The sequence below is a fragment of the Zonotrichia albicollis genome, chromosome 5, assembly GCF_047830755.1.
Source record: "Zonotrichia albicollis isolate bZonAlb1 chromosome 5, bZonAlb1.hap1, whole genome shotgun sequence".
NCBI classification, from domain to species: Eukaryota; Metazoa; Chordata; class Aves; order Passeriformes; family Passerellidae; genus Zonotrichia; species Zonotrichia albicollis.
In genome coordinates this window covers 12,629,584-12,657,178 of record NC_133823.1, presented here as the reverse complement: position 1 = coordinate 12,657,178, position 27,595 = coordinate 12,629,584, and the positions used below count along the sequence as shown (strand labels likewise).

Below are 27,595 nucleotides of genomic sequence, written 5' to 3'. Positions count from 1 at the left end.
AATTGTAATGATGGGATTACAGAATGAAAATTAAAGCAAACACTAAAGTAGGTAGAAGTAAAATAATTTCAAATAAATGCATACACGAAAATTGCTCATGAGATAAATTAATCAAAATTGCCCTTTTTCAGCTCTTACATTTCAAGGAAAAACTGGGAAGATTTAAAGATATAGGAGAGTCAAACCTCATCTTTATTATCTTGATATCAATTACCCTGATTTGCATAAGGATTTCAGATATGATCATTCAAGTTTGCATCAATCTAATAAAGTTACAATTACATTTGTTGTCCATTTGACACCCAGATCATCTTCCTAATTTGCTGCCCCAACAACTCTCTATCCTTTCATCTCTAGCACCTACCATAAACCATCCTTTTGATTATTTTACACTGAACCCTGTACCTGGGCCTACTGAAAGAGCTGGGATTAAGTGATAGCTTTACACCAGGGAACTGAGGAGCTCTGCAAAGATACCTAAAGAATTTAAAAGAACACATTAAACTTATATGAAGCAGGAAGCCATCCAAGAGGAGTGCTGCAGTAACACTGACTGGCTCGGTTGAGCAATCAGTTTAAGGCCAAGTAAATAGGCAGATGCATCAAAAATAAGTCAGAGACAATACCTGAGCAAGCTAGGATTTGGGTGACTTTTACCAGTGACAGCAGCTAGGATTTGGGTGACTTTTACCAGTGACAGCAAGAAAAGTGGAATGAGTGAAGAGAAGAAACAGCTGACAACTAAGAAGGCAAGGATAACTGTAAGGATTTAACCAGTCATGGACAAGGCAGCGAACTGGAAGGCTCATATCCAGCCTCCAGGATGGGTTCTTCTGTTTTCTTAGAACCCTTAAATGAGGACTAGGGAATCAGGCCACAGGGCAGAATTTGCTGTCTGGCAGTCCAGTTCAGGATACCCTTTCCTGCTGTAACCCAGGTTCCATCATGACTTGTCATCACCATCATATCCAAACAAGACATGTTTGCCCATCACATGGTGGCTGTTAATTCAAGATGAGTACAGGCTCCCCTTGTCCCCATCTTACCTCTGCAGACAGATAACATGGAGGAGAAAAGATTGAAGGAGCTAAAGACCAAATACAATGGATACCTTTAGGTGAACTAGGTAAACTGTGTAGGCGCATCACTTTAGCAAGGAGAAAGAATAATTGCAAGAGACCACTTGCTAATACCACATCACTTTCTAATTCACATTTTCTCTGAGTGTCAGTTTCACATAAGCCCTTGCTTATTTCACAGTCAGGTACTACGGAAATCACAAGGCACAGACCTAAAAATGACAGTCATACAGTCATATCTGGAAAGTCTATTCTGTGGTATCCTACATAAATTGCTCAGTCTAGCTGCCTGCCTACAAACTACCCTTTTGGCATTCAGGCTGATTTTGAAGCATTTCAAATTAAATTTAAAAAAAAAAGGGTGAATGTAATATCTTTGGGCTGAACAACTTTTAAGGGTTCCCACTCTCACCAAACCATGCAGATGTGTGTGCTGTAAAACTATCTCCAAGAAGTGGGGCACACCTCACAGTTTCCTTCTTTTTTTACCTCTAAAAAGCATTTACAGCCACATCTGATGAGGTTGTATGTCCAGAGCAGCAGCTATGTTGATTTTCCCATAGGGATGCTTGCTAGAAAATAATTATTTTAATAAAACCACAAAGGCCTGCCTTAACTCCTTTTAATATATCTACAGCAGCAAATAAGACTTAAAAGTCACAGTTGCATCAATAGTCATGTGCTGGAGTGGCCTTGGTCCCCCATTTTCCCTTCATAATTTCTGTGACCTATAATAGGTAAGCAGCACAGGAAGTCACCTCCTCTTTCAATGGAATTTCTGGCTCTCTCCTTATCAACGGGATGATTATTCAACTCTTGACCTCCTCACAAAATGGTTTAGTAGCGTTGCCGGTGCTTGAACCAAATTTCTCTACTGCAGGCTGACCTAAAGAGAGCAGCACAGCTGCAAGAAGGATCTGCCAAAAAGCCACAGCTCTTCTGTTCTGTCCTTCTCCCCTGTGTTTAGGTTATGTGAAAATACTCACACAATTAGACAGGGAAAGAAGCCCTAGGTAGGGCTCTCTATTTCATCTCCACATCTTCCAAGATAATGATTTTCCTAACTGGAGGGAAGGAGGAAAGGGGAAAAGAAAGGCACAGCTTTTAAAGACAGGGCATACATTCCCTACTTTTATCCCTAACTTAAAGTGACTTTGAAAAAATCAACATACAAGGAAACCCCAGAATATTCACCTAACAATTTCTCTAGTACTGCTTTTCTGAAAAAAGGACTCAGAGCCAAAAAAGATCAGAGAATGTTAGTTATTTTGCAGTAACTAGAACTCTTCAAGATGCTTTGCCTATACACACAAACAACTGAATGTGCCCAAATGTTGTAATATTGAGCACATTCAGGTTTCCAAACTGCTAGACAGCCATGGATTATCAAAATGCATGTACAATATCTCAGTTTCCTCTCAAAGGCAGAATCCAGGTGTGATGGACTCTCCCAAGGAAAAAGGGAATCAGGACAAATTACTGAAAAAACTTGTCATAGACAACATAAAACTGCCTTTATTTCCCGTCCCTCAGAGGAGAGAGAAATTGTGGTAGATGGGAAACAGAGGCAGCAGCCTTCTATTTTCAGCCACAAGCCCCAGAAAAACTGTGCCAAGTGTGTTTCACCAGCTGCCAAAAAGATCCATCTTTTACTAGCTAGCACCCATGAAAAGGGAAACACATGGATCTTCTCCTGAGAAGAGCTGTCACTACTTGTTGAAGGTTCTATGGGATGGTTGACAGACCACAAGACAGGACCTTACAAAGACAAGTCTGATCTCCCCCAAAAGCAAGTTCAAAAGCGAACTCCTAGAATGATGGATGTTTGACCTCTCGCCTCCAAGAAAGATTAGCTATTCTCCTGTTCTAGGCAGGAGGTTATAGTGAGTGGCTGTGGGATTAGTGTGTAAGGAGGGTCACTTCCACTGGGACACAGATATTTAAAGCCACAAAGAAACAGGCATCACCTTACAGTGCAGTGAGGTGATAAAAGCTCAAGGCCAACAGAAGTGGTGATCCTGTGCCCTCCCTTAGACTTGCTCTGTTCTTTGACTGCTTCATGAGCCAATTTCAACTCACCAGTTTGGCAGAAAACCACTCATTCTGTCAAGAAATCAACAAAAAAAATGATGCAAAGGGGACAGGAATGAGAAAACAGGCAGATTCAACAATCTGAGGCACCTATCTCCTCTAGTCTTGTGGGGTACAAAGTACATCATGACCTGTTGGTGAAAAACCACCTGAGGATTCTCTGTCCCATCCCAAACCTTCACAACACACCACACCTCTCAGGGAAGAGCTGGCCTGTGCAGTCAGGGTGGCCACAGCAGCCAGTATCATGTAGCCTTCTCCAGAAGCCTAATCTGGGACATCTGTAGCTGGCTTGGCCCCCCTACACTCTGATCCTAATTAAAAAACCCTCTTCTCTAAACCTGGTAGGCAGCATCTTTCTAAGAGAGGAAGAGTTCTAAAGACCCAGAAATAATATCTTAACAGTCAGGCTCAGGGCTCAGTAATCAGCAACCATGAAAGTAGGAGGGTAGAGCAGTATGTCTTATAAAGCAATCAATAACAACATATTACATATTATACAATATGTACATTCCATGTTACATATAAATAGCACACATGTATAATAATGCATGATGATATTTGATATTTGCTTACTATAATTTAAAATTAGTCGATTCTAGCTGGATTTTGCCAGTATTTCAGGCACAGTGAACTGAAGAACTTGAGGTGTGCATGTGAAACAGAACAAAATACACACAGCCCTAGAGAGGGGAATGTTTCTGAAGATCATCTCTCAAGAGGTGTGCCACTAAAGAACAGCCTGCAGAAAAAGCTGCCGTCAGCTGACTTAATCCAGCTTGATCACCAGGGAGGTGATCCTGACTTCTCTGCTCAGCCCTGGTGAGGCACATCTGGAAGGCTGTGTCCAGTTCTGGGCTCCTCAGCACACGAGAGACGTGGGGCTCTGGCCAAGCTACATTGACATTTAAGGGACAGGAGCATTCCTCTTACAGGAACTGGCTGAGAAACTTGGGCCCATTCAGCCTTGAGTAGAGACAACTGAGAAGGGACCCTCAGTGTATAAAAGTATCCAAAGGAGGTGGGGGTCAAGAGGATGGACCAGGCTCTGCTCATTGAGGCTGGGCAATAGGACAAGAGGCAACAGCAGAAACTGATGCCCAGGAAGATCCACCTGAATATGAGGAAGAACTTCTCTACTGTGCAGTGACCACTCAGAGGAACAGATAGGCCAGAGAGGCCGTGGAGTCTCCCCTGCTGGAGATATTCAAGAACTATCTGAACACAATCCAGTGCCATGTGCTCTGGGATGACCCTGCTTGGGCAGGGAGGTTGGAACAGATGACCCACTGTGGTCCCCTCCAACCTGACCCATTTTGTGGTTCTGTGATCAACACAAAGAATAACTGGAGAGAAGGTATACAAAGACAGTTGATTTTTATGATGGAGGTTTTCAGAAGAAACAAATATTTCTGAGGTCAGCTTATGCTGCAAAGGCTGCCTAGTAGCCCCAAGACAGGTTCATAAAACACATGAAGTGTCAGTAAAACAATAGAAAATCATGTTCCTTGCAAAACCTATTTTATGTTACCAATGTGCTTGCAACAGTTTTATGAAGGCTGAGCAAAATACCACAGCCAGACTTACTGAAAGTTTCTTCCACAGGCCCTTACAAGCATCCTATAATAACCTGTAGTTGAGGCTGGGCACACATTTCATAGAGCACAAGATTCTGATCAGACTTTCTAAGACACTACAGGAATATGGCCACCTAAAACCTGGAGTTGGTACATTAACATATCAAAGGAATATACCTCTTCTTCCTGATGTAAACAGAGAAGATGATAAACCATTTCCTATAAAACCAAACAATTTTTAGCCAGCAACTTCTGAGCCAGATTAAAGTTCCTTATCAGGAATTTCAGGCTTCCCCGTGTCTTTTAAAACCAGCTATGATATCAGTTTTTGACTCTGATAGATTATTATAAAGTAGAGGAAAAACTGTATGAACTGTTCCACAGTTATTCCCACAGCCCTGCTGGAAATGGGAAGCAGTAATAACAATCTGTGGTGGTTCAAATGGTTCATGTGCAAGTCTATCCAGAGAGACTCCTGCACCTGGAATGCAGTGCATCCTTGACATCAGTGAACACTTGCCACCTACACATAGTTCAGCACAGCAATTAAAAATTCTACCTTTTGTTAGTTATAAAGAAGCCTCAAAACTGCTTAGAATTGTTTCTAGTTTGCCAAAATTTACTTTGATTGCTTATTTGTTTAGCTCTAGAAAGATGTCTAACTCAATAGGCTGCTGCAGTGAGAAAATATCAACTACCATATGATAATAGGGATGCTGGCACCTCCAAAATAAGAAGAGCTAAAGATTATTCTCAAGACTTCTCTTATCTTTAGCATACAGAGACAAGACCTGTCATGTCAGCCTACCTCACAAAGGAGGGGAAATATTCCAAAATTTCATAACATGGACCTTCTATGAAAATGAAACCTCAAAGAATTCTAGCAAACAATTTGCAAAAGCTGGCTACAACCAGAAAAGTCCCTAAAGGAGGAATTTTAGTTTCCACTCTGGGTCAAATTATTGTGGGAGAATCACATGAATGTCAAATATTAAGTATAGTAATCCATAATATTTTAAAGCCATTCTTCAATAGCATCTAACTCCATGAATAAGATTTTATATCCTTTGGCAGGTCATTAATGAAACTTTCTTTAAGAAGTCGCTTGTGAAACACAGAACTGGTGTCTCTATTAGGAAATTCTAAGCAGAAACACAAAACTACCTTATCTTAAACATAGTCTAGCTGCAAAGCAAAGGCTCAGTTACTCATTTCCAAATGGCTATGAGCTTTCTGGTAGTTCAGTCCTGGGTCACAGGAGCCTCCATACCAAAACTGGAGTAATTATGAATTCTACTGTTTCTTAGGTCACATTTTGTATCCCTTAGGTGCCAAAAAACAAAACAAAACCAAACCCCCCAAAAAACACAGGAAAACTTTGCTTTCTAATCTTCATTTAACCTGGTAACAAATAAAATTGGGGGTCTGCTATATTTTGCATACTTGTGTTCTCTGGTGTTGAGCTACATCTGTAAACTGCCTGCTCTTACTGAGTGCTCTTACTCATCAGCCAACAATTCATCTTCATTAAGGCCTGCCCCTGACCTGCCACCTCCCCAGACCTGGGTGCAGTGACAGCTGTCTCAACTCTTTACTGTGACAAAATGCATCTTCATTGCCTCAAATGCACTGCAAACTTCAGCACTCACAACCCCAACAGTAAAAAGAGGAGGCACGGGAATTCTCAAATGTTCCTCGCAATTTCCAGCAGCCAAGAACAAAGTGATGCATTGGTGCTACAGATTATTGCACTGCTGATTAACCATCAATAGCTGTGACCCATTCTAGTGTGGCCTGTCATCTAAAACTGACAGGGTCACCACAGCAATATGATTTTTGTCACCCTTACAGGTGCAAAGGAAGAAGAGGAGAAGTTGCAAGCATCAATGCAGCTGGAAAAAGAAGTCAAAAAAGTGTTCAAACATATCACTTTCTTGCATACAGACAATTTACAATGAAAATAAATAATTCCCTGATCTCAACTACAACTTAGCATCATGGCCTGGGAATGGTCATAAGTTTAAAAAAGTTCTCAAGTTACCTGAAAGACTAAAATTGATCTAAAATCTGCACAAAAAAAACCTGTAAATCACCTATGTTCTGAGCTGTGCATAGCAATTCCCAACTCTCCTAGGAGACAAGCCATTGACCAAAAGGCTAATTGAGGCACCAAAACCAGGCTGGCTGATTACCTGCTCCTTCACCCATTCATTCCAAGGCGTTGCCCTCATGTGTTGTACACACCATATAGGATCATGCCCTTAAGCAATCCAGAGTAAATTTACCATAGCCATCACCATGTCTCAGAAAAAATTGTCTGCTAAGGTTGATAAATCAGTCAATTACCTGCTTCCTTGGCTTTTATTCCTGTGTAAATGTTTTCAACCTGACATTAGCAATACCTATAAGAAGATGACCCACACATTGCCAAAACCAACTATTTAAATTACTAGCAAATCCTTAATTACTATAAACAAGATTACAACAGGCTTGTTTAAAAAAGGTTTCTAAATACCAAAGTGATAGCTCCAGAAAATGAAGCTCCCTTGCTGTCATTATTTGAGGCTGCTGGTTCCACATTAACTCTGGCTCTGTGTAGAACCCTCAGAGCTGCCTCAGCACACCTGAACATCGCAGAGCAGCTGCAGTTTCTCCATCACCACTCCTTCCCTGGCTGAGCACAAACACAGGGCAGGAGGTTCCCAATCCCTCATTTCCTCCTATGAGGTCTAAATCACCTTCCTCCCCAGGCCATGCACCCCCCTCATGTCTATAAAACAGGGAGAAATCTTGAACGTGCAGAGGAAGGTAAAGACAAACAAACACTACTGAAACACTGCAATTATTGATTTCCTCTTCAAGGCAGAGCTGCTTCAGTGCCCCTGGTGGGAATCTACAGAACAGTCCAATTCTCCCAGGTGGCAGAAGAGTGTTGAAAATCTACAGGCCATGGTCCTTGCCAGTGAGCTAATTTGGGCTAAAAATGGAATGTTAAACTTATGGCAAGGTAGATGCACAGGATCTCAGGTAAAATTTCCCTTTCCATACCTCCTCTCTCATTGGCAATAGCAAGAGATTCCTAGAACAGGAGAACAGAAAATAGCTAATGCACAGATGCTGAAACCAAAAGAATGATTATAAGTATCATCCTTCTTCCTCTACACACAGAAGTTATTAAACACAACGGACTGTGCAATAGAACTGGTTTCCTGTATCTCTTTAGAGGCATAGTCAAGTTTGGAAATTGAGAGGTGACAAACTGTGACCAGGGTTTGTACAAGGACAGACTGATGTAAGCCTAGCACAGCTCTGACACTCGAGGAAAGCTCTGTTAGAAGTTTTCAGCAGTGCTGCAAAACACACAGCAGCATCCAGAACACATCTAGTCATTTAAAGAAGAATATTTTCCAACTTTTCCCCACTGACCTCTGCTCCTCTGAGGGACTACTACTCTATAGATGCAGAACCTCAATGGCCTAGCTCAGCTTACCCAAGAAACTACTAAGTATCTTTCCTACAGGACCTAACTAGAAAACAGGCTGTCATTTAGGCTGAAATTAATTTTTTGTTTGGTCAGATCTGCCTATGACAGCAGGTTAGCAGGTTAACTCCCTGGCTTGTACTCCTATGCACTGTACACAACCAACAAAGGTGGAGGAAACAGAACTTCCTTGTCTCTCATGCACAAGGTAATCTTTGAGAGCACTTTCTGAAGTCTTACAGCTACCACAGAAAATAGAAATTCAGGAGACATTTGTCTGAGAGAGCAATCAGAAGCCCTACAGAAGAACATGGTACTTCTGATCTGCCTTCTCCACAACTACAGTCTCTAATTTCCTAAGGCAGGCCAAAAATGTCAGGGATGATACAAATGGCAACCTTTACTTCTCTCCAATGCTTAAGGGCATGTTGTATCTTCTCTTGAACCAGTTCCAAATAACTTCTCTTTCTATTAACTTCTGAAACCACCAATAGCACTCAGGGTGTGACACTGATAAAATACTGCTATTGCCAAAATGAAAAATGGCTATTTCTTCCTCTACTTTCCTACCTTTTCCTGACCAATCTTCTTCAGATGGCATAGAAAGCTTATCATAAATACTGACTGGCAAAGGGTGAAAAAGAGAAGAATTATCAGCAATAAAAACAGTGATTACACCACAAGTGTTTTTGAAGAAAGAGAAAAAGAAGATAGATAGATCTCATCAGTGCACTATTGCTATACAAGGATTAAAGCTGAAAAAAGCCATGTGTGAATCTCTGCCCGTAGGTGTGAAGATGCTCTAAAGAAAACTTCCTGTTGAGCCACAAGTTTAAAAAAAAAAAAACAAAAAACAAACCTACCCAAACAAGCACTCAAAAAGAGAGATCTGATGTCTGTATACTGTCCTGCTGAGCCTCCAAACATCCCCACAATGATCACATACCCCAACAGCTCTGTCATTGCAATCTAGAACTCCTGGACCCAAAGCTGTTTAAGGAACACAGTTACAGCTCACAGCACCAGAAAAATAGCAAGAGAAAAAAATTTTGCTTGTGAAGGGTGGTTTTAATCTCCCAGGCACAAGGTTAACCCAGGTTAACCCCTTCTGTCTGGGGAAGGCAGAAGAACACACTCTCTCTATCTGTCTCTCTATTGCTGCCGGTGTCTGGCTGGCTGCTCTTCACAGAAAGGACATACTGGAGTTTGAAAAACTGTCAAAGAACTGGTTGTGTTTGCCTATCGTGGTAAGATGATATGCTGTTGTACATCCTGACTATGCCTACTTGACTTTTTTGGCTAGCTCATAATTTCCTTCTCTGAGCATGAATAAGACATCTCAATTTCCCAGCAATCCCTGTGGCATCCTGGCAAAAGCAGCTCATTCCACTAAATTCAGAAGAACAGTTACCACCACACATTCAATAATGCCAACACTTCTGTCTGATTCCCAGGTTCTCTCCTGTGACAGACGTGGGTATGTGGCAAAGGAGGAACGCAGCAGGAGCTCAGATTGTCCCTTGTGGTTTCTAACCCAGCCTCAGCCTGGAGATCAGCTTAGCAGCAGCAGCTGGAAATGGCTCTTAACAAGCAGTAAGTAGATCAGAATGCATTCCAGCTGTGGTTTCATCTCTAACCCTTCCCATCTCTGATGCACAGCCTATTCCAAGCTGCAGTGATATGAAGATGTATGAAATAACAGGATTATTCCTCTCCTAGAAACATCCCCGTGCAATAAGAATTCCCATCTGAGGGACCAATGCAACTTCCATAGCATTTGCATCACCCTAGCACTACAAGGGAGATCAGAAGAAGGCAGCAAAGATGGCCCATTCCTGATAATAGGCATTTAGTACAATTAAAAAAATAATGTTAAGGGAATTCACTGAAGTCATCTTAAATTATTCTATTTATGGAAGTCAGAAAGGTAGCAACAACAAACACTATGAACTTTCTTTCCCTTTTACTAACATGCAGAAAGAGAAAAAGCCACATTAAGCACTCCAAACATTGACTCTTGGAAAAGGACTTTTAAAATACATGAAATTGTTGCTTTAGAACACATTTATTAAAGATGTTCCAGGGATCAACAAAGTAAAAGAAACAACAAAGCCAACCAGAAATCCCTGTCATCTTAATATGCAGGTGGCAATAAGCAGAGCATGGGGAGCCTCAGATCAAGGTGCTACAGTGCCTGTAATTATCCCTACTGTGCTCACAACCCCTATCAAGGGGTCACAAAGCAAAGGGAGGAGCTCACAAACTGTGTGGATGGCAATATTCAACCACAGCAGGGGACAACAATCACAGCACCTGCTTTAACAAAAATCCCTTTTTGTTTTAACTAGTTTCTGTTTATTTTTGCTATAAGCAACTTCTCCTGCTGGATTTCTGGTAAATAATGGACTCCTCATTTACCATTTTACTCTGCCCCATTATTTACCCAAGGTGTTTTGTTCTCATTAACCTTCCAACTGGTTTAGAAACAAAAAGTTTAGATTTCAGATACAGAAATTATCCCCTCCTGTGCTTATCACAGGAATCTAGCTGCCTATAATTTCATCTTTTCCTCTCTCCCAAAGTCAGATTAAAACATGGCAAATTATATTCTTGAGTTTCTAATTCCTCCCACAAGGATGACATTATGGTAAGGAACCTAAGAGAAGTTTCAAGAAGTGTTTGTTTTGTCGTGCTGTGTTTGCTACCAAAGACAGCTGCTTTCTCTGTCCCTGGGAGGATTGCTTGGGGTTAACAAGCAAAGCCAAATAGGAGAGGATTAGGAAGCTACTCATAGTGGTAGGAGAGCACACAGCAGCAGCAGACCACATGGAACAGGCACTGCCCACTCCCAGACACATGGTTTTACACACTACACCTCAGCTTTCAGCCTTAACTCAGGTCACATAATTAATGTGCAAGCACTCAATTAGAAGTGGACATTCCTGAAACCTTATCTTTTTTTAAAGAAAGTTAGGATTCTGTGCCAAGCTCCCAGGACAAGAAACTACTACTATGGCTACTTAGGGCACAGGCACAGCAGAAATGACAGCAACGTGTTTTGACATTCTGTGTAAAATCCACCTAAAATTTCAATAAAGGGGAATAGTAGAAGTGAAGAGGAAGTTTCATGTTCATGTCCAATCCATTCCTGGCTTTTTCTGCTGAACAAACAAACAGGTGTGACAGCGGTAGTAGAATTTGATTTTACTTTTCCAAAGTGCATTTCTTGGCTGAAAACTCTGTAGGCTTTACCAAGAACTTTTATGAAGGCCAGTAAAAGCCTTCCAAGACAACAACTTTGATTCTCCTGAGTGTGCGTCCATACTAAATAACACAGTGCCATGTGGTGACATCTGAGCCAACTGGAATATACCCACAAGTAGTAGAGCTGAATTAACCTGGGCACACTGCTGTGATAACAGCTTCCTGTACACAAGGCAGCTTATTTAGAGCTTGCTTTGTTATCTCAGTGTGGCACAGCACTGTGCAGGAAGACAATATAAACAATTATGATGAAGCATATTTAGGTCTTATGGGCAATGTTCAAGTACCTCAAGGTAGGCAGAAGAGCTCCCTTCAGAGTTATTCACTGTGCAAAGAACTCCCTTTGGCAATGCAGAATTGACAAAAGGATTATGTCAGCCTTTCCTTTCCAGAACGAGGAGCAGGGTGAGAGCCTGGGGGCAGCAGAAATTGGAGCAGCTCTAGGCTGTTATGCTTACTCTGGTGCCTGAGAAGGGCTCCTCATCAGCTCAAAGTGCCAGAAACAGAGAGGTAGGTAGGAGGAAGTTCTGCTCCAAACACATAAAGAAATGGGTCCTCAGTCATTAGTTGCCAGGTCTAGATTTGGCACAGAGGTTTATAAAGGGAGAGACTCTGGCTGGGCTTCAAGAAAGCACACAAGCACAGCTACACCACCAGCTGCTGTCTAAATGCACTTGTCTGCCACCCTCTCTGTTCCTTACTTTGCACTCCAGATAACGATCATCTAGTTGAGGAAGATCTGTTCGTATTTTAATTTTTGAGATGAGTAATTATTTGTCCTACTACACAAATCAAAGTGAAGTCTAGAAGCTTGCAAAGAATTTGTGTTCATTAAAGTCACACATGGAGATTTTTCATTAAGCTAAAAACACACTTAGTAAAACCAGCAGCTCTTTTAATGCATTTTTCTAAAAGTTACTTGCCCTGATACACAATGTAACAAGCACCAAGATTCAAGACATGTCCAAAATGAGAAGTTGTAACTTTAAAGCAAGTTTGTGCCAAATCTTCTCCCTTCCAGAAACTTTCAGATAAAACTTGAGACCATGCAGGAAAGAATTATCTGCACCTGCATAGAAAGCCCTGCAACAGAGGAAAACCACATCCAAGCTGCAAACCCCAGATGAGGGCCAGCAGAGCTACAAACCCTTCTTGAGGAAGGGAGCTCTTAGAGTAGGGCCATGCAGAATTCAAAGAGATAAGGACACTAGCTCAGCTTTGAATTTCTCCAAAAATGTTATTTCTACCCTAGTGAGAGCACCCCAAAGAAAAGAAAAAAACTGCAGATGTTTGGAACCTAATTTCATTTGCTGGAACTGCTGATTATACCACTCATTAAAAGACTGCTAGCACTTGGTAACCCTTTAATTTTTAATGGGATTTATTCTAAACAAATTCTAAGCAACTAAATCATCAGTCTCACATGCAACCTTCCCTCTCCTGGTCTGCTGTGCTATCAGCACTAGTCACTCTTTCCCCTCTGCTCCCAGTCCTGTTGTCTAAATACTGAAAAGAATGAGGAAAAGGACTGTTTATGCAGCCCAGTTCTTCTCTCTTCACTAAATGTTTCTCAGAAGAAAACCCCAAACATGATTTTTGTGTTGTTCCAAACTACCCTAACTCAGACTCTGTGTGAATTCTTAACCTGCAAAAATGGAACAGCCTTATCTTAGTGTTAGGCTTAACTTGGAACTCCAATACTCAGTATAATTATGCCCCTAAAAAAGAAATCCCTTGAAAGGCAGAAGAAATTTCAAGGAATAGAGCAGACTCCTAAACTATCAGGTTTAGACAGGACATTCAAACTGGACATTCAAAATATTTGGTGTCTAGACCAAGAAGGATACCAAGCAAGGAAAAGAGAAACTGTCTTTGGGAGCATAACAGTACCATAAAGGTGACTAAGTCTGCAAAAAAAAAAGAAAACCTGAAAGACAAGCTTTCAAGTGAGCTTATGGGTACAAGTTGCTGAATCCTTCACTGCAGTAGCCACAATGCAGTTTATAAGTGCAGCATTGATGCTGTCTGTACCCTAGAGCATGTATCCCTTCAAATGAAGTATGGGTCTGAGGTTTTTCATTCAACTACATTTAAAAAGGAAAATCCCTGGAGAAAGAGGTATCATCCACCTTTTTGAATGTTTGGGGTTTTTTTCCTTTACCCCAAAATAAATAAATTATTATTCTTCATGCCCATATCAATACATTGCATGTATTGTTCAGAGAAAACATTTAAGGTAGAACAAAAAAAAAGTTTTACTTTGGGGGCAAAAAGAGAGAGGAAGAAAACTCCCCCCATCCCCATGAAAACTGGATTCTATTACATACTGCTGGCTACTTTGCAGTCCAGGTATTTTGTATATTATTATTATTTTTGAAAGGCATCTGGTACTTTAGCTTCCAAACATCCTGGAGGGATTTGTATACGTAAACCCAAATGATACAAATCATGTACCATGAACAGCAAATTGGGCAACAAAAAACTAGGGAAAAAACCCAAACTGTTATTTAGAAGATATACTCTTAAAGAACTCCAGAGTCATGCTTGAAAAGCTGCAATAGTAAAAGGATTCTGGACACAAGACATATCAGCTCTCCTTAACCATCTGAACTCTTGTCTATATTATGATTTCTTTGCAATGTGAAAGGGAAAAAGAAAGTCCTCTATACAGTGCTTCATGATAAATCACATGCCTTGTGAAGCTTCATGTTAGAAACCCTTTTAACTTCCAAAAAGTCCTCTTTTGTAGGTCATGCTCTCATTATCTTGCTCTGGGATCTGGTCTGATTAAATTATAGGAAATTACTAATACTTCACTTTGAACAGCCAGCTCCTCCTGGCTCCTCTTCTTCCTTCTTTTTTTTTCTAAACTTAATTCCTCCTACTCCTGCCTTCTTACATATGAGAAAGACAACAATCACTCTGCTAGAAAGATTAAGTCATACTCATTCTTCATCCATTTTAAAAGTAAAAATGTGTTCTGTCTGCATGCTCTTACGTTTCCCATTCCACCGCTCTCCCTGCTGGTTTGCTGTTTGGCCAACTCTAAGGTTTGTGGTTTTGTTCTAAATCTTTGGCACCCCTACCCCCTCTAAAATCTCACTCATAAGATCTTAAAGACTTAATTAACTTAATGAGCACAACACTGACTCTTTGGTAGCCCAATCTATGCTCCAGAGTGATTTATCCATATTTTGTACCATCAGACAACACTAAGACATAGACTACCATTGATGTGCTTTAGACATTTATCACTGAATGATCTTGTAAAAGTGACTTAGTTCATGTAACAAACAAACAAACAAACAAACAAATCAGCATACAAATTTAAAGAGACAGACTTTACATGTCAGAAAGGGTCCCCATAAAGGGAGAAGGTATTTTTGACAAATCTGTGAAGACTTCATTAGCACAAGATGGACAAAATAAGAGAAGTGTTTTCAGATGGTGTAATGGGGTCGTTACTCAATCCACCAAAAGGCTGATGTTTATTTGAGAGGTGCATTACAGCACCACCAGCACAACCATAATGAGAGCATTGAAATTATTAACCTCATCAAGAATAATAATTTTCCCTGCGTGGATTCTCTTGTGAACTATGTGCCATATCAAGATCCCTGTAGTGGTAAGAGGTCAAAAATAGTAAGCATGTTAGAAGAATAAATAAAACATGTTAGAAGAATAAATAAAAGGTTCCACTTAGACATGTCGTGTGTGCTAGTAAAGTAAAAAATTCATCTGAAAGAGAAGGATTGCTGCTCCTGGCAAAAGTATTTTGTCTTGGAGGCAACTCTTAAATACCAAATAACAGCAAAAGCACTCCTGACATTGGGAAGTCTTTTGAAAAACCCATCCAATGCATCCTGTCTTGCTATCAGAAAGTATCAGATGAAGTGTGCTGCAGAAATAAAAAATGAAGGAAGCTCTAAATCACTGTTAATTTACTTGTTTGACAGCACTTTTTTCCTGTGATGATATAATCAAGCAATAAAGACACAATATAATAAAAAATTTCACAGAGTTCAAGTGTTTTTTACTGTATAGAAACAGCTGAACACTTCAACACAGTATCTGGAACATCTAACAGTGTACCTGACCATGAAAGGAAGAAGAGTTACACCTGCTCATAGTCAGATATCCAACTTTTGCTATGGAAACTAATACTGTATCAATCCTGCATCTCCTCCTTTAACAAAACAACTCCAGAAGAAACTGCCACTGCAGTTTGTCCTGCATTGAAAACATTCCTCAGAAACTAGCAGCAGTTCAAACTTCTCAATGTAGCATTTAATTCTGCCTGAGACTATAATAAATGCAAGCTTTGAATAAATGGAATTGTGGCATTCATTCGCAAATTGCACTGCTGACAAGCCTCCGAGACAGAACCAACCCCAAGGAGTATCGATTGCTGCACTTAAGGCAGCATAGTGCTCTGGATCTTAAACATTTACTCGAGTGCCTGAAGACTTCCCAAAACTTTTACTTTTCAGGCTGAGCTCTTCCGAGTCACATGAGCAGTTCAGAGGTAGCAGACTTTCAGGAATCCTCGGTAAAGAAAACAACAGCCTGAGGTAGAATGGGAAGTGAGGCAACAAGGAGAAAGACAGGGTTGTGTTTATATATATATTTTTAAAGATTCTTATGCTGAGTAAGTGAGAAACAAATATGTAACTGCTAAAGTAGCTGAAAGGGAAAAAAACTCCTAATGCACAAACACACAGAAATGAGCAAAATTCCTTAAAACATTCCAGTGGAAGTGAATTGACTTGCCAAGGTAGCCACATCCAAATGTAATCATAAGACACACATGTACTGGGCAAAAAATTTAAGTTATAGACTTAATTCTGCCATTGTAAATCAAGTCCAGACAGCTGCAGTATTTTGTTTGGGTATGAACAAGCCATTGTCTGTCAAGGAACACCTAAAATCCTTTCCTCATTTATTTGTATCTTAAATTAAGAAGGATGCACTTTCTTTTGTGTTTCATAGAATGTGATTGAAGACATTCTGCTGGCATCTGTGGCTAAACAGTTCTCCAAACTTGACTTCTTTGGACACAAAAACTCCGCTTTACAATACATGTAAATGCTGGAGCCTCACAGGGCCCATCCATCTGACTGAACCCTGAGGTTCATCCTGCTTTGAGCAGGGGGCTAGGCCAGACAACCTCCAACGGACCCTTCCAAACTAAATTATGTTGCAAACAACTCCAGTGACTGAAAGCTCAACCTTAACTCTGCCATTTTAAGCAGATGCCACCCAAACACATTATTATTGTATCTAATAATATCAACCCCTCTCTTCCCTCAAACACTGAGATGTCAGTATCTAGCAGCTCCCTTGGAACTGAATTAAACTCTTGCAGCAGCCCGGTACATCTCCAGCAAAGCCTTGTACAGAGCACTTCTTCACCATCACATGTTTTTTGGCGGGGCAGTCTCCTCAAGTGAAACTACCTGCAGATGTAGGTGAGGGCTGTCCAGTGGAGTCAGTGGGCAGAAGTAAAAATCAGGGTGCCAGCCAGCAGTGACAGCAATCCTCAGGTGCTCTGCAGGGTATGTAACAGTGCATGAGGGATTAATGAAGGCCTAGGGACCCTGAGAACAGGGCTTCCTACCCAAGCTGCACTAGAGCCAGCAAGGACTTGCCAAGCTAAGTTATACTTGCTCAGTTACACTGTAACATTCACAAATCATTCTGTGTATCGACATGTGACTATTTATTCACAAACAATTGCAACAGAAGCCGAAATATCCCAGGGAGGTTTGGTAAGATGCTACATCACTTAGGTGTCCTGGAGAGCATTCATGCACCAGCAGCAACCTGTACCATGACTGGGGAGTGAACCACAGCACGGTGCCCGCAGTGGGGCAGAGCCAAGGTTGAGCACAGAGGCCGACAGCTCCTTCTGGGAGGCACATGGGGCACTTTATATTCTTCTGCCACCATTGATACTTCAACATGAAACACACCCTCTGTCCCGCTAACAAATGTATTGCTGAAACCAGCAAGAATTAGAGAATAAAAACGTATTTTACATTGAGTACCCATTAAAGCAACGTGTTGCTTAAAAAAACCCCAAAATACAACAAAAAAATAAAACAAAAAAACCCATCCAAACCAAATCACTATTTACACCATCTGCACACTGAATTCCAAGGTATTTTCCTAATCTAAAACACTATTACTCTGACTCAACCAAAGTATTATTACTATTGTCAGATAATAGCTCTTGATCCAGGGCAATCTAGTTGCAAAAGAAATTAAAATAAATAAATACACTGAAAGGTAGCATTCGTGTGGGATGAAGGTGGGTGCGCCTTTCACACACCAGGGAAAAAGAACCCCTCCTCCCATGAACTGAACTAAAAAAAAAATCCGAAAGAAGTACAAATTAGGCCGAGTATTTAAAAAAAAAATCAAAATAATAACACACGCCGAAGTCTATGTGCACAATGAAGGCAATTGTTCGTCGGCCCAGAAAAAGCCGTGACTTCCCCCGGCGCGGCGGTCAGGAGGTCGGGGCCGCGGGCGGCCTCAGCCGCAACCCGGAGGCGGGGGCAGCGCAGGGCCGGGCCCGGCGGAGCCGAGCCCCCGCCGCCGCGCTCGGCAGCGCCCGGCCGAGCTAAGATGGAGCCCAGGTTTGATGTCAGCCCCAGGGGCGGGCAGAGGGCAGCGCCGGGGCGGGGGCGAGGGCAAGGTCAGCCGCCAGTCCGGCGCGGCCCCGCCGCCTCCGCCCGCCCCGGGAGCCCCGCGGGGCTCCTGCCGAGCCGGGCCCGCCGCTGCCGCCCCCCGGAACGCCCCGGAGCGCCCGGGCATGGCCCCTGCCCCCGCCCGCCGCGCCGGGGCCGGGGCGCTGCAGAGGCGGGCGCTGCTCTCCCGCCGCTCCCGGCCGAGCCGAGCCCGGCCACGCTCTGCGGGAGGAACCGCGGCTGCTGGCTCAGCTCCTCCGGCGAGCGGACCCCAAAGGGCTGTGCGGGGGCAAACGGCAAGAGGAAGGGAGAAGGGGAGAGAAAACCCCCAAAACCAACCTCAAACATCAACCCCCCCGAAGCAAAGCCCACCACAACTCATGCCCTTGCCTCGAGGCGGCAGGAAGGGAAAAGGGGAGACAAATCCTTGGGGGGCTGTGAGCGCTTCCCCCTCGCCCCCAGGCCGCCGCACCCCGCGCCCCCATCTGCCATGCCGGCCCGTGTGCCGGTGAGGGAAGGGCGCGGGGAGCGCTGCCCCAGCCCCTGTGCCCGCAGAGCGGAGCGGGGGCCGGGCCGCGCTCCGCCCGCAGCGGCGCCCCGCGGGCAGGGGCAGGAGCCGCCCCGGTGAACTCCCGGTGACCGAGCCCGGCTCCAGCACCGGCGGCTCAGTCCTCGCCCTGCCCCGAGCTCGGCGCGGAGGGGCTGCAGGCACGCTCCAAGCAGATGTGTCGGGGACAGACAAATGACCCCTCCATCCACCCCACGCTCTCCTTAAAGCAGCCCTGGGGCCATGCAGGGGCAGGGTATTTTTAGGTCCCTTCCCCTCCTCTCCGCCTCCCTCTCAATAGCTGCCGAGCGCTGAATACAAGGAAAGGGGGGGAGAGGGAGCGGGAGAAAAGTTAACTGTTTTGCAAAGAGGGGAGAAACAGGCAGGGAGGGGGGAGGGAGCGATCGGGAGCAGGGCAGGGTGAGCCGTGTCAGGGGATGTGTGTGTGGATGCGTGTGTGCGTGTGTGTGTGCGAGCGCAGTGGGTGCCCGCGGGCGGAGGATCGGATGCACTTTAGCCCTGTGCTCTGCTGCTCTCGTCTGGGGCAGCGCCGCCGAAGCCTGAGTCTCGCCTGGCTCGCCTGACCCTTCATTTCACTGCGGCCAGGAGGAGCCCGGAGCCCGCCGCCGCCTCCTCTCCCTGCTCTGCAGGGACCTCGCCTGCCACGGTCTGCCTCCCCGCCGCCCCCTCCCACGCCGCCGGCGGCGGCCGCGGCCCCCTCCGGGTTGGCCCCGGGGTCGGTGTGGGGTGCCCCGCCGGCCCCCTCGGCTGCCGCTGCCCGCCTACCCCCCGCTCCCGGGCCGCCCAGCCCCTCCGCAACCTTTAGCCGGGGACAGACCTCTCGGCTGGTTCCGCACAAGACGCCAGCAGCCGCTTCCCCTCTCGCCGCCCTCCCCTCCCGTGCTTAGCCCCCCTCCCCACCCCAATAAAACAGACCCCCCTCCCTCCGGCCCCAAAGAGAAACCCACACCGCCCCCCCCTCCACCCCCCCCCTCAGCACAAATGCACAATCACGGGCGAGGGGAGGGAGAGGGAGGAAAGGGCGAGAGACGCGAAGAAAGAAGGGGGGAAAGGAGAGAGAGGAAAAATTAAAAGGGCACAAGGCTGTTCATCACCAACATGGCTGCCTTAGCTCAGACCTAAAAGAGGAATAACCCAGGCTGTGTCTTTGTCAGTTTCACCTCTGTAACCCTAAACTAATGCACGAAACGACGGAGGCGGCTGCAGAGGGGAAGGAGACGGGGAGAGGAGGAAGGAGAAAATGGCAAAAAGAGGGGGCACTTACGTGAAGAGAGGCGCTTGGGCTGCTCCTGCTTCCTCCTGGGCATTTTCCCCCTTTTTTCACATTCTCCTCCTTGGTTTAACGGGAGATCAAATAAGACCGGGAGGGGGGGGCACGGACAGGCACAAAGCCGGGGCCCCCGGGGGAGCCGCTAACCGGGGCGGGTTTTCCCTCTTCGCCGGGGGAAAGGGGGCTTGAAGCCGGTTTTCTCGGAGCCACCGCGAAGGGCTCCGTCTCCCCCTCTCTCTTTCTTTTCCTCTCCCCCCCACCCCCCACCCCCCCACCCCCCCCGCAACCCGGTCGTGCACCTGGCTTGTCCCCGGTCGCAGTATCCCTCAGCGGCCGGGGATGTGTTCCCGGCGGGCGGGCGGGCGCCGGGCGCCGTGCCGGGGCGAGGGCTGGCGCGGCGGTGCCGAGGGCTGCGCCCCGCGCTCCCGCCGGCCCCTAACTAACACTAACGCCGGGATCAAAGGGCAGCGGCGGCGCTCCCGGCGCGCCCGCGGGCGGGCAGGGACACCGCACACACCCCCGCACAGCCCCGGCGGGCGGGCACACGCACGGACACACGCACAGACACACGCGCGCCCCGCTGGAGCACAGGGGACGGTGCCCCCGCTCCGCTCCCCGCGGGCTCCGGGCGCGGCGCTGCGCGGCGGCGGAGGATGCGCTGCCTCGGTCCTGCACCGGCTGCCAATCCGCTCTTAAAAAAAAAAAAAATTTAAAAAAATTAAAAATTTAAAAAAAAAAGGTGTGTGTGTGAATTTGTGGGTCTTGACCATTCGCACTGTAATCCCCTTGTTTGTGGTGAGAACGAAAATAATAGCATCAACCTTTTTTTTTTTTTTTAAATTACGGCGTTTTGTCTTCCTGTGTTAGGAAAGCAAAATTGTGGTGGTGCACAGCTAACCCCATAGAATTTTTTGGATGGGTTCAGCTATCCCTTCGCAAAGCACAGGGGCCGAAAGGGGTTTGTGCAGCCCAACTTCGGTGTGGGAGGGAGAGGCTGCTTTACACACAACTCCCTCCAGGCCAAAACAAGCACCCAAAATAAGCCAGAAAGAAAGGTGGGCAGGTTGGTATCCTGACAACTTCTAGTGCAGGTTTTAAAAAGTGGAAAGAATACAAGCAGCATGAAAATCACAACTCCTTGAGAGTCTGTGTGTGTGTGTGGAGGGGGGAGGAAATCTAGATTAGGTCACCCCTAATGGTTGATTTAACTGCTACATGATACGTCTACAGTGCACACAGCAATCTGGACTTCTGAAATTTACTTTTTTTTTTCCTGCTATAATGCAGGTATATGAAGCTTGATCCTGAAGCAATTCCAGTGTGCATTATGAAGCCAGGATAGCAGCTTTCATTAACTGATACATACTCTCATTACTTCACAAATCACACATCTTTCTTCAAAGACAGACATGAAGGTAGAGAAAAAAAATAGAAGAGGGATTGGGTCTCACTAAAGCACAAAAGGTACTCCGTGAAAGAGAAGTGCTCTCTTTGTGACTTGCAGTCATTTGGATAAAAGTTCACACAGAGGTTGTTAATGATTTAAACTCCAAAACCTGTTACAACAATTGAAGTAAAATTATTTGAAGCATAGTTGTTTCATATAGCTCTCTCTTTGTGTAAGAAAACTTTGAACTTAGCAGAATACATAATCAAGATTGTGAGTCAGATGTTGCAAAAATAAAAATACGCATTATTCTAGCGTATGTATACCTGTTAGAATTTTTTGGCTTTTGACAACCTGACTCATCATTTTATCATACTATTTTTCATCCTAACTTCAATTTCTTAAAAATAAACAGCCGCCTAGGAAAACACAAAACACCAAATCTGCAACCTAAATATTTTTAAACAATAAATTTAAACTCTTAATCACCTCAATTCAGAATGGTTTCACATAATCTTATACTCATTTTACAGCCACACTGAGCCTTTCAGAAGGAAAAAGAAATCTAAATAGTATTTAAAAGATTACACATGTGACAATCTCAGGTTCACTACCATGCCTGTGCAATTCTGAGTTTCAAAACCACATGTACAGGGTACACATCTACTGAAACAAAACAAATTCCTCCTGGCTTCAGGTGGTTTATAATTTCACAACACAGCTAAAATACTCCATTTTCATGGAGAGATTAATTTATTTTTAATCCAGAAGTAAAACCAAAGTGTGTAACTGTCAGTACTGGAGATTTTGGGGGTAGGGATGAGTCCAAACAGCTGCCTTACATTTACTCATGACCAAGACTATCAGAGACAGAATTCCCTCAGAAGATTTAGGTCTTGTCTTTTCCCTCAGTTCTCCAGTTTATAATGGTTTTGGCGATTTCCACTGTGTTAGTAGTGACAACCAAAAATATCAAGAGGCATTTTCACTGTTGCTCACAAACCTCAATTTTGACATGCCTGGGACTAGCACCAGAACTTTCTTCACTGCAGGACTTGCAATGCCAGACCTCCTCACTTATTTTTTCAATCCATTCTAATGGCAACTGTGCTGAACTAAGCCAGCTTTGTGAGCAGCGATCCTGTCAGTGCAGGAGGCCACAAAGTGGCCATTTCAGAGAGGGAGAGTGCTGCCTCTGTGCTGCTGTGATCCACCACAGCCGTGGCAGCCCTTCCCCAGGTGCTCCAGGAGAACAGGACACAGGAAATACTGTGTACTTCACCACCACTCTTTCCACCCTCTAGTCCTCATGCTTTCTGGCATAAATTAATGTTGACATTGTCAGCATTAATTTACAATGTGCCATGTGGGCTTTTTTTCCCCTCCATCATTTGAAACCCCCTTTAGGGGAGTTGAGGTGGCTGCAGCAAAAAGGCACCACGGGAACAGAGCTCTCTGAAGGGGCCATGGGGACTGGCACACAGCAGAGCAGCATTAAATCTCTCTGAGGGTGACCTTGGCTTCCATAGACATCCTAACAGTTTTCCTAGGAGTTTAGTGGGCCAAGCCTTAAGAGTGTTGTGCAGTGGAAGAAATCCCAATGCTTGAATGAATTATCAGGGAGAAACTTTATATACTCTAGCTTTGAAGAGTTTCTAGCCCCACACCTGGAAATACTCATTCAGGGAACAACTTGGTTTTTCAACTCTATCCTGGCTAAGTGCATTACTCCAGGTCTTGTCCTGGTCAACAGATAGTATCCAGCCTTCCCACTGGAACCATAGGAACATCACTTCCCACTATTTTACACATTGATTTAAGGAAGGTGACCAAGGACAAAATGCCACTTTAAAAATAATCCCCAATAATGTATTTGGTGGTATAGCACAAAAAGAAAAAATTAAGTCAGCTGACCACACTTTTGAACATTTTTAGTCCAAACACAAGAAAATAGTTGCAAGTCTTCCACAGATAACATAATATAAATAATGCATTGCTTCTGCAGGTCCTGCTATTAATAAGTAATGATTGTATGGCACCTTCCAAACACCAAACCTAGTTACACATATGAATTAAGTTCAGCTCCAGAAACCACTTTCAAACAAAGTAAATATTTTCTTCACTTACACATGAGAAAAATGAAATAAATTGAGTAAATAAAGTTTTAAACAGTAATAAATGATGTAACATTCCTAAAATCTTTGCAGCATATCTAGCATCCAAACTGTCTTTATGCAACGTACCAAATCCTTGAAAATATTGCTAAACAGAAACTTAAAAATTAGAGGGCATCCTTGTTTTATTTTTTGAGACTTTAAAGAATTCTGCTCCCAGGGTCAGATTTTTTAAAAGAAGTGCACTGAGGGGAAAAATGAGACCATTTTAACCAGTTTCTGGGCCTTCTCAAACCAAACTATGGCCACCTCTGCTTTAAGTATCACCTACCAAAAAGGAGGCCAGGTCAGTTCTGTGCGTCCCTGAGCATGCAGCGGAGAGTTATTCAGGCTCTTTTTAAAGTTACTCCTATATTTGGATTAATTTTCTGTTGAGCATAGGCAAATACCTTCTACAGCCTCTATATCTTCAACATGTACAACAAGACCCACTAGTTTTAATTGAAATTACCATCTTTCTCACATGTGTTGGCCATTACCCTTAACAGCATAAACTCCTCTGGCTTTAATTTATGCCAATATTTCCTTGCTCAGCAGTAACTACAAATCAGTCCTTCAAACACCATTTGATTACAAACTTCTCTTTGCTCTTAAGCACTTTAAAGGCAAACAAAAGGGCTGAACAAGCCCATAGGACAACAGCTCATGGATACCATCATCCATGCTTGCAATTGCTCTGTAAATAAATAGCATTAAGTAACAGGTTTGTAAGAATAATTAAAAATGACAAGTTAGTGACTGGCAAGGCCACCAACCAACCCACAAAGGCCAATGAGCAATGATCAGAAGCCATTGCTGTCTGATGAGTATCATCCTAGGATAGATAACAAACAATTACCAAGTGGGAGATGCACTCACATAACCAGCAGATCCTAAATGACACACAGGCTTCAGCTTTTTTAAAAAGATTACCAAATTCTCCTTCCACAAAGTTTTTAACCTCTTCTTTCTTAAAATGAAAGGCCCACAGCCACTTCAAGGCAAGAACTCTTGCAGAGAGTATATTGAATCACAAATGTTCTTAAAGACCAAGAATTCCACTAGAGAATTCCACTAGTCTCAAAGCCTCCAAATGGAGAGGCATCAAGGAGGAAGAGTGCAATATGACCTGTGCCTCTTTGCTAAAACACAACCAGCTTTCTCAGACTCTTGTGTGAATCCTGGCAAACTAACTAGCCATCATCACTTTATAACAAACTTTAGCACAAGATGCTTTTAGTTGAGCTGCAAATTTAACACATTAAAACTTCTTCAGAAAAACCATGGTGTTCATAGTTTTCAGCTGCTAGAACAGCACACTACCTAGGAAAGATGATATAGCTTCTAATTTGTATTTTTTTTAAAAATCAACACTGGCTGGTGTTGATTTTTAAGGCTGGTGGCCTTAAACCCAAGCTGACATAAAATTCTAGATTTCACAGGCCAGAAATACACTGTCTATAGGCCTGAAGAAGGACCACATATTAGTGTCCACATGATTTTGTTGCTACTTAAATACTATAGGATGCTCCTTCAGCATTACCAAAGAGTTTCATTATTCTTATTTTACCATAACTGCAGTTGGCTTTTCAATTTCATAATTCCATAACTTATGTATAATATCATCCTATTGCATATAATTATATATATCACCCCTTCACATCCCTTTACTGTAAGCCTATTTTGCAAAAAACCCCAAACCAACCACTCACCTGACCCTAGGACTATTGGAGTTAGGCCTGCAGATACTTGAAATGCAGAATTTCTCCCCCAAGTCTGAGTGAGCAACCTCTTACCCAGTACAGATTAAATATAGAAAAAATAAATTAATATTTTACAACATGAAATACTAAGCAATTTCTGAACTGATGAAAAGAAATTGTTTAGTCAACTGAGGACTAGAACACTTAGCTCAGGGCTACTGCAGTTACAAATGTGGAAATAAAAAAAGATAATTATCTGCTGCAATCCTGATCTTTTAGCATAATTTTATATTCTACATTTAAGTGCATTGAAATCAATAACTTTACCCCATCCTAAGAATTGTCTAAGGTAAATCAGAGTAAGACCCAGAGAACTCCCTCTCTCATTTTGCTTCTGCTTAATAGTTTGCTAGTCACTGGTTAACTGAAGATTTAGGCACAGCCTTATTAGCAAACACCAGCCATGGTTTAAGGCATTACCTCCTCCTGGAAAAAACACCCCCCAAACCGGCCAAACAGAATGCATTCATCCTCCTGTCTGCTTCAGTGAGAAGTCTTGCAGCTTCGTTAAGTAGCAAGGCAGCAGCACTTTAAGCCACAGCTGTTTGCTAAATGGAAGTGTGTCCAAGTTTTTAAACACCTTGTTACATTTACGTTGAAAGGCAGAGCCTCTGCTGCACCAGCAAGGTGGCAAATTCCTCAGGGAAATCAATTCTGGTTTCTCAATTAACTAGCTAGTTTTCTATTGTTAAAACACCAGAATAACAGGGAGACTGCGCTGGACCATGAGAGCTGACAAGGCCCCAAGGAGCTCAGCTGCCATCCAGGACTGTGCATTCCCATCTCCCTCTGACACAGGGGCCGGAAGGCAGGCACAGAGGGGCATGGCAGTGGCACTGATGCCAGCCTGATGAGTATTCCTCTTTGGAATACCTAAAGAAGGGTGAGATAGAAGGGCACTTGGGAGACAATAAAATACAGTAGTGCTGAGACTTTATGTTCCCAAGGGAAAGAAACCCAGTGGGATAAGGGAGGGAAGGACCATGCAAAGATCAAGCTTCTAGCAGAGTTCCTCTGCCTGGTGTGATGAATTCACAGGGAATTCAGCTATGCTTCACCATGCTTCATGTTCTCAGTGATCAGCCATCACCGACTGGCAGGCAGAAGGGTTTGGGCTGCAAGTCAGCCTGCTGAGCATGAAGGCATGCAGCCGGGAGGAAATCTCTCCTTGCACTGGCACTTCCCCATCGGGCTGTACAACACACAGGAAAAGGTTATTTGTCTTTTGAGATACTAGAAATACAGACTGGCTTCCTCAACCCCTGCTAACACTGATGGAAATACTGTTTCTAGTCCCTACTTTTCAGCAGGTCTAAGGCCACTCATCCTCTTTCAAGTCTTTAGTTTACAGTAAGATGCAAATTATTTGTCCAAAAGAAATAGACTAATAATAGTGAAAAACCCCATAGAGAAGCACTAAACTTCATGAGTAGGAAAAAAGGAGATAGTAGTAATACCTGGAGAGAAGCAGCTTTCATTTCCATACCAAAAAAGCTGAGGATTGCACCCTCAACAAGTTTACAAATGATTTAAAATTGGAATGAGTGGCTGATAACACCAGATGGTTGTGTCACCTTTCAGAAACACTGCCTCAACAGAAGTGGGCAGAGAAATGTCCTGAAGTTCAAAAGGGGAAATGCAAAGTAACAAGGAACAGTCCTGGGCACCAGCATATCCTAGGCATCTACCAGCTGGAAAGCAGCTTTTCCAAGAAGGACCTTGGGATCCTGGTAACAAGAAGGCAACCACAAGCCAAAAATACACCTTTGTAGCCAAGAAGGCCACCAGGAGGAAGACAGCTGTCAGCAGGTGAAGGGAAGTGATCCTGAATCTATGCTCAGTGCTGGTGAGGCTGCCTCTGGAATGCTGCATCTCATTCAGGGCTTCCTGGCACAAGAAAGACCTGGACTTACTGGACAGAGTCCAGTACAAGGCCACAAAGATGGTTAAGGGACTGGAGCACACACTGCATGAGGAGAGGCTGAAAAACTGACGCTGTCTGGCCTGGAGAAGGGAAGGTTCAGAGGCATCTCATCCATCTGTACAAATGCCTGATGGGTGGGAAGGAGCTTGAGGAAGTCAGACACTTCTCAGCAGTGTCCATGGATGGAAAAAAGGTAAGGGGCACAACATGGAGAAAGACCAACCAAAACCAGAGCAACACCCCAAAACCAAACCAAACAACACAATACTAGTTTGTACCATCTGAACGCAAGAACACAGTTTTTATTTTTTTTACCATTAGAAGAGTCAAACAGTGGCACAGGTTG

The 27,595-nt window shown here is 43.8% G+C and overlaps 1 protein-coding gene across 6 annotated transcripts in view; it reads right to left on the bottom strand.

Annotated features, from left to right (window-relative positions):
- ZNF827 (zinc finger protein 827) overlaps positions 1-20,635 on the bottom strand; it is a 97,552-nt gene extending 76,917 nt beyond the window's left edge. For 5 of the 6 annotated variants that reach the window (XR_012580364.1, XR_012580365.1, XM_074540796.1 and 2 more), the window contains exon 1: positions 20,017-20,286. Coding sequence is in view for 4 of the 6 variants with exons in the window: in XM_074540796.1 (XP_074396897.1) it covers positions 20,017-20,059 (43 nt within the window). In the remaining 2 variants the exon portion in view is untranslated. Of the gene's footprint in view, positions 1-20,016; positions 20,287-20,321 lie in introns of those variants that run through there. The other variant, XM_074540794.1, reaches the window with a different exon arrangement.
- Positions 20,636-27,595: the final 6,960 nt, after the last annotated feature.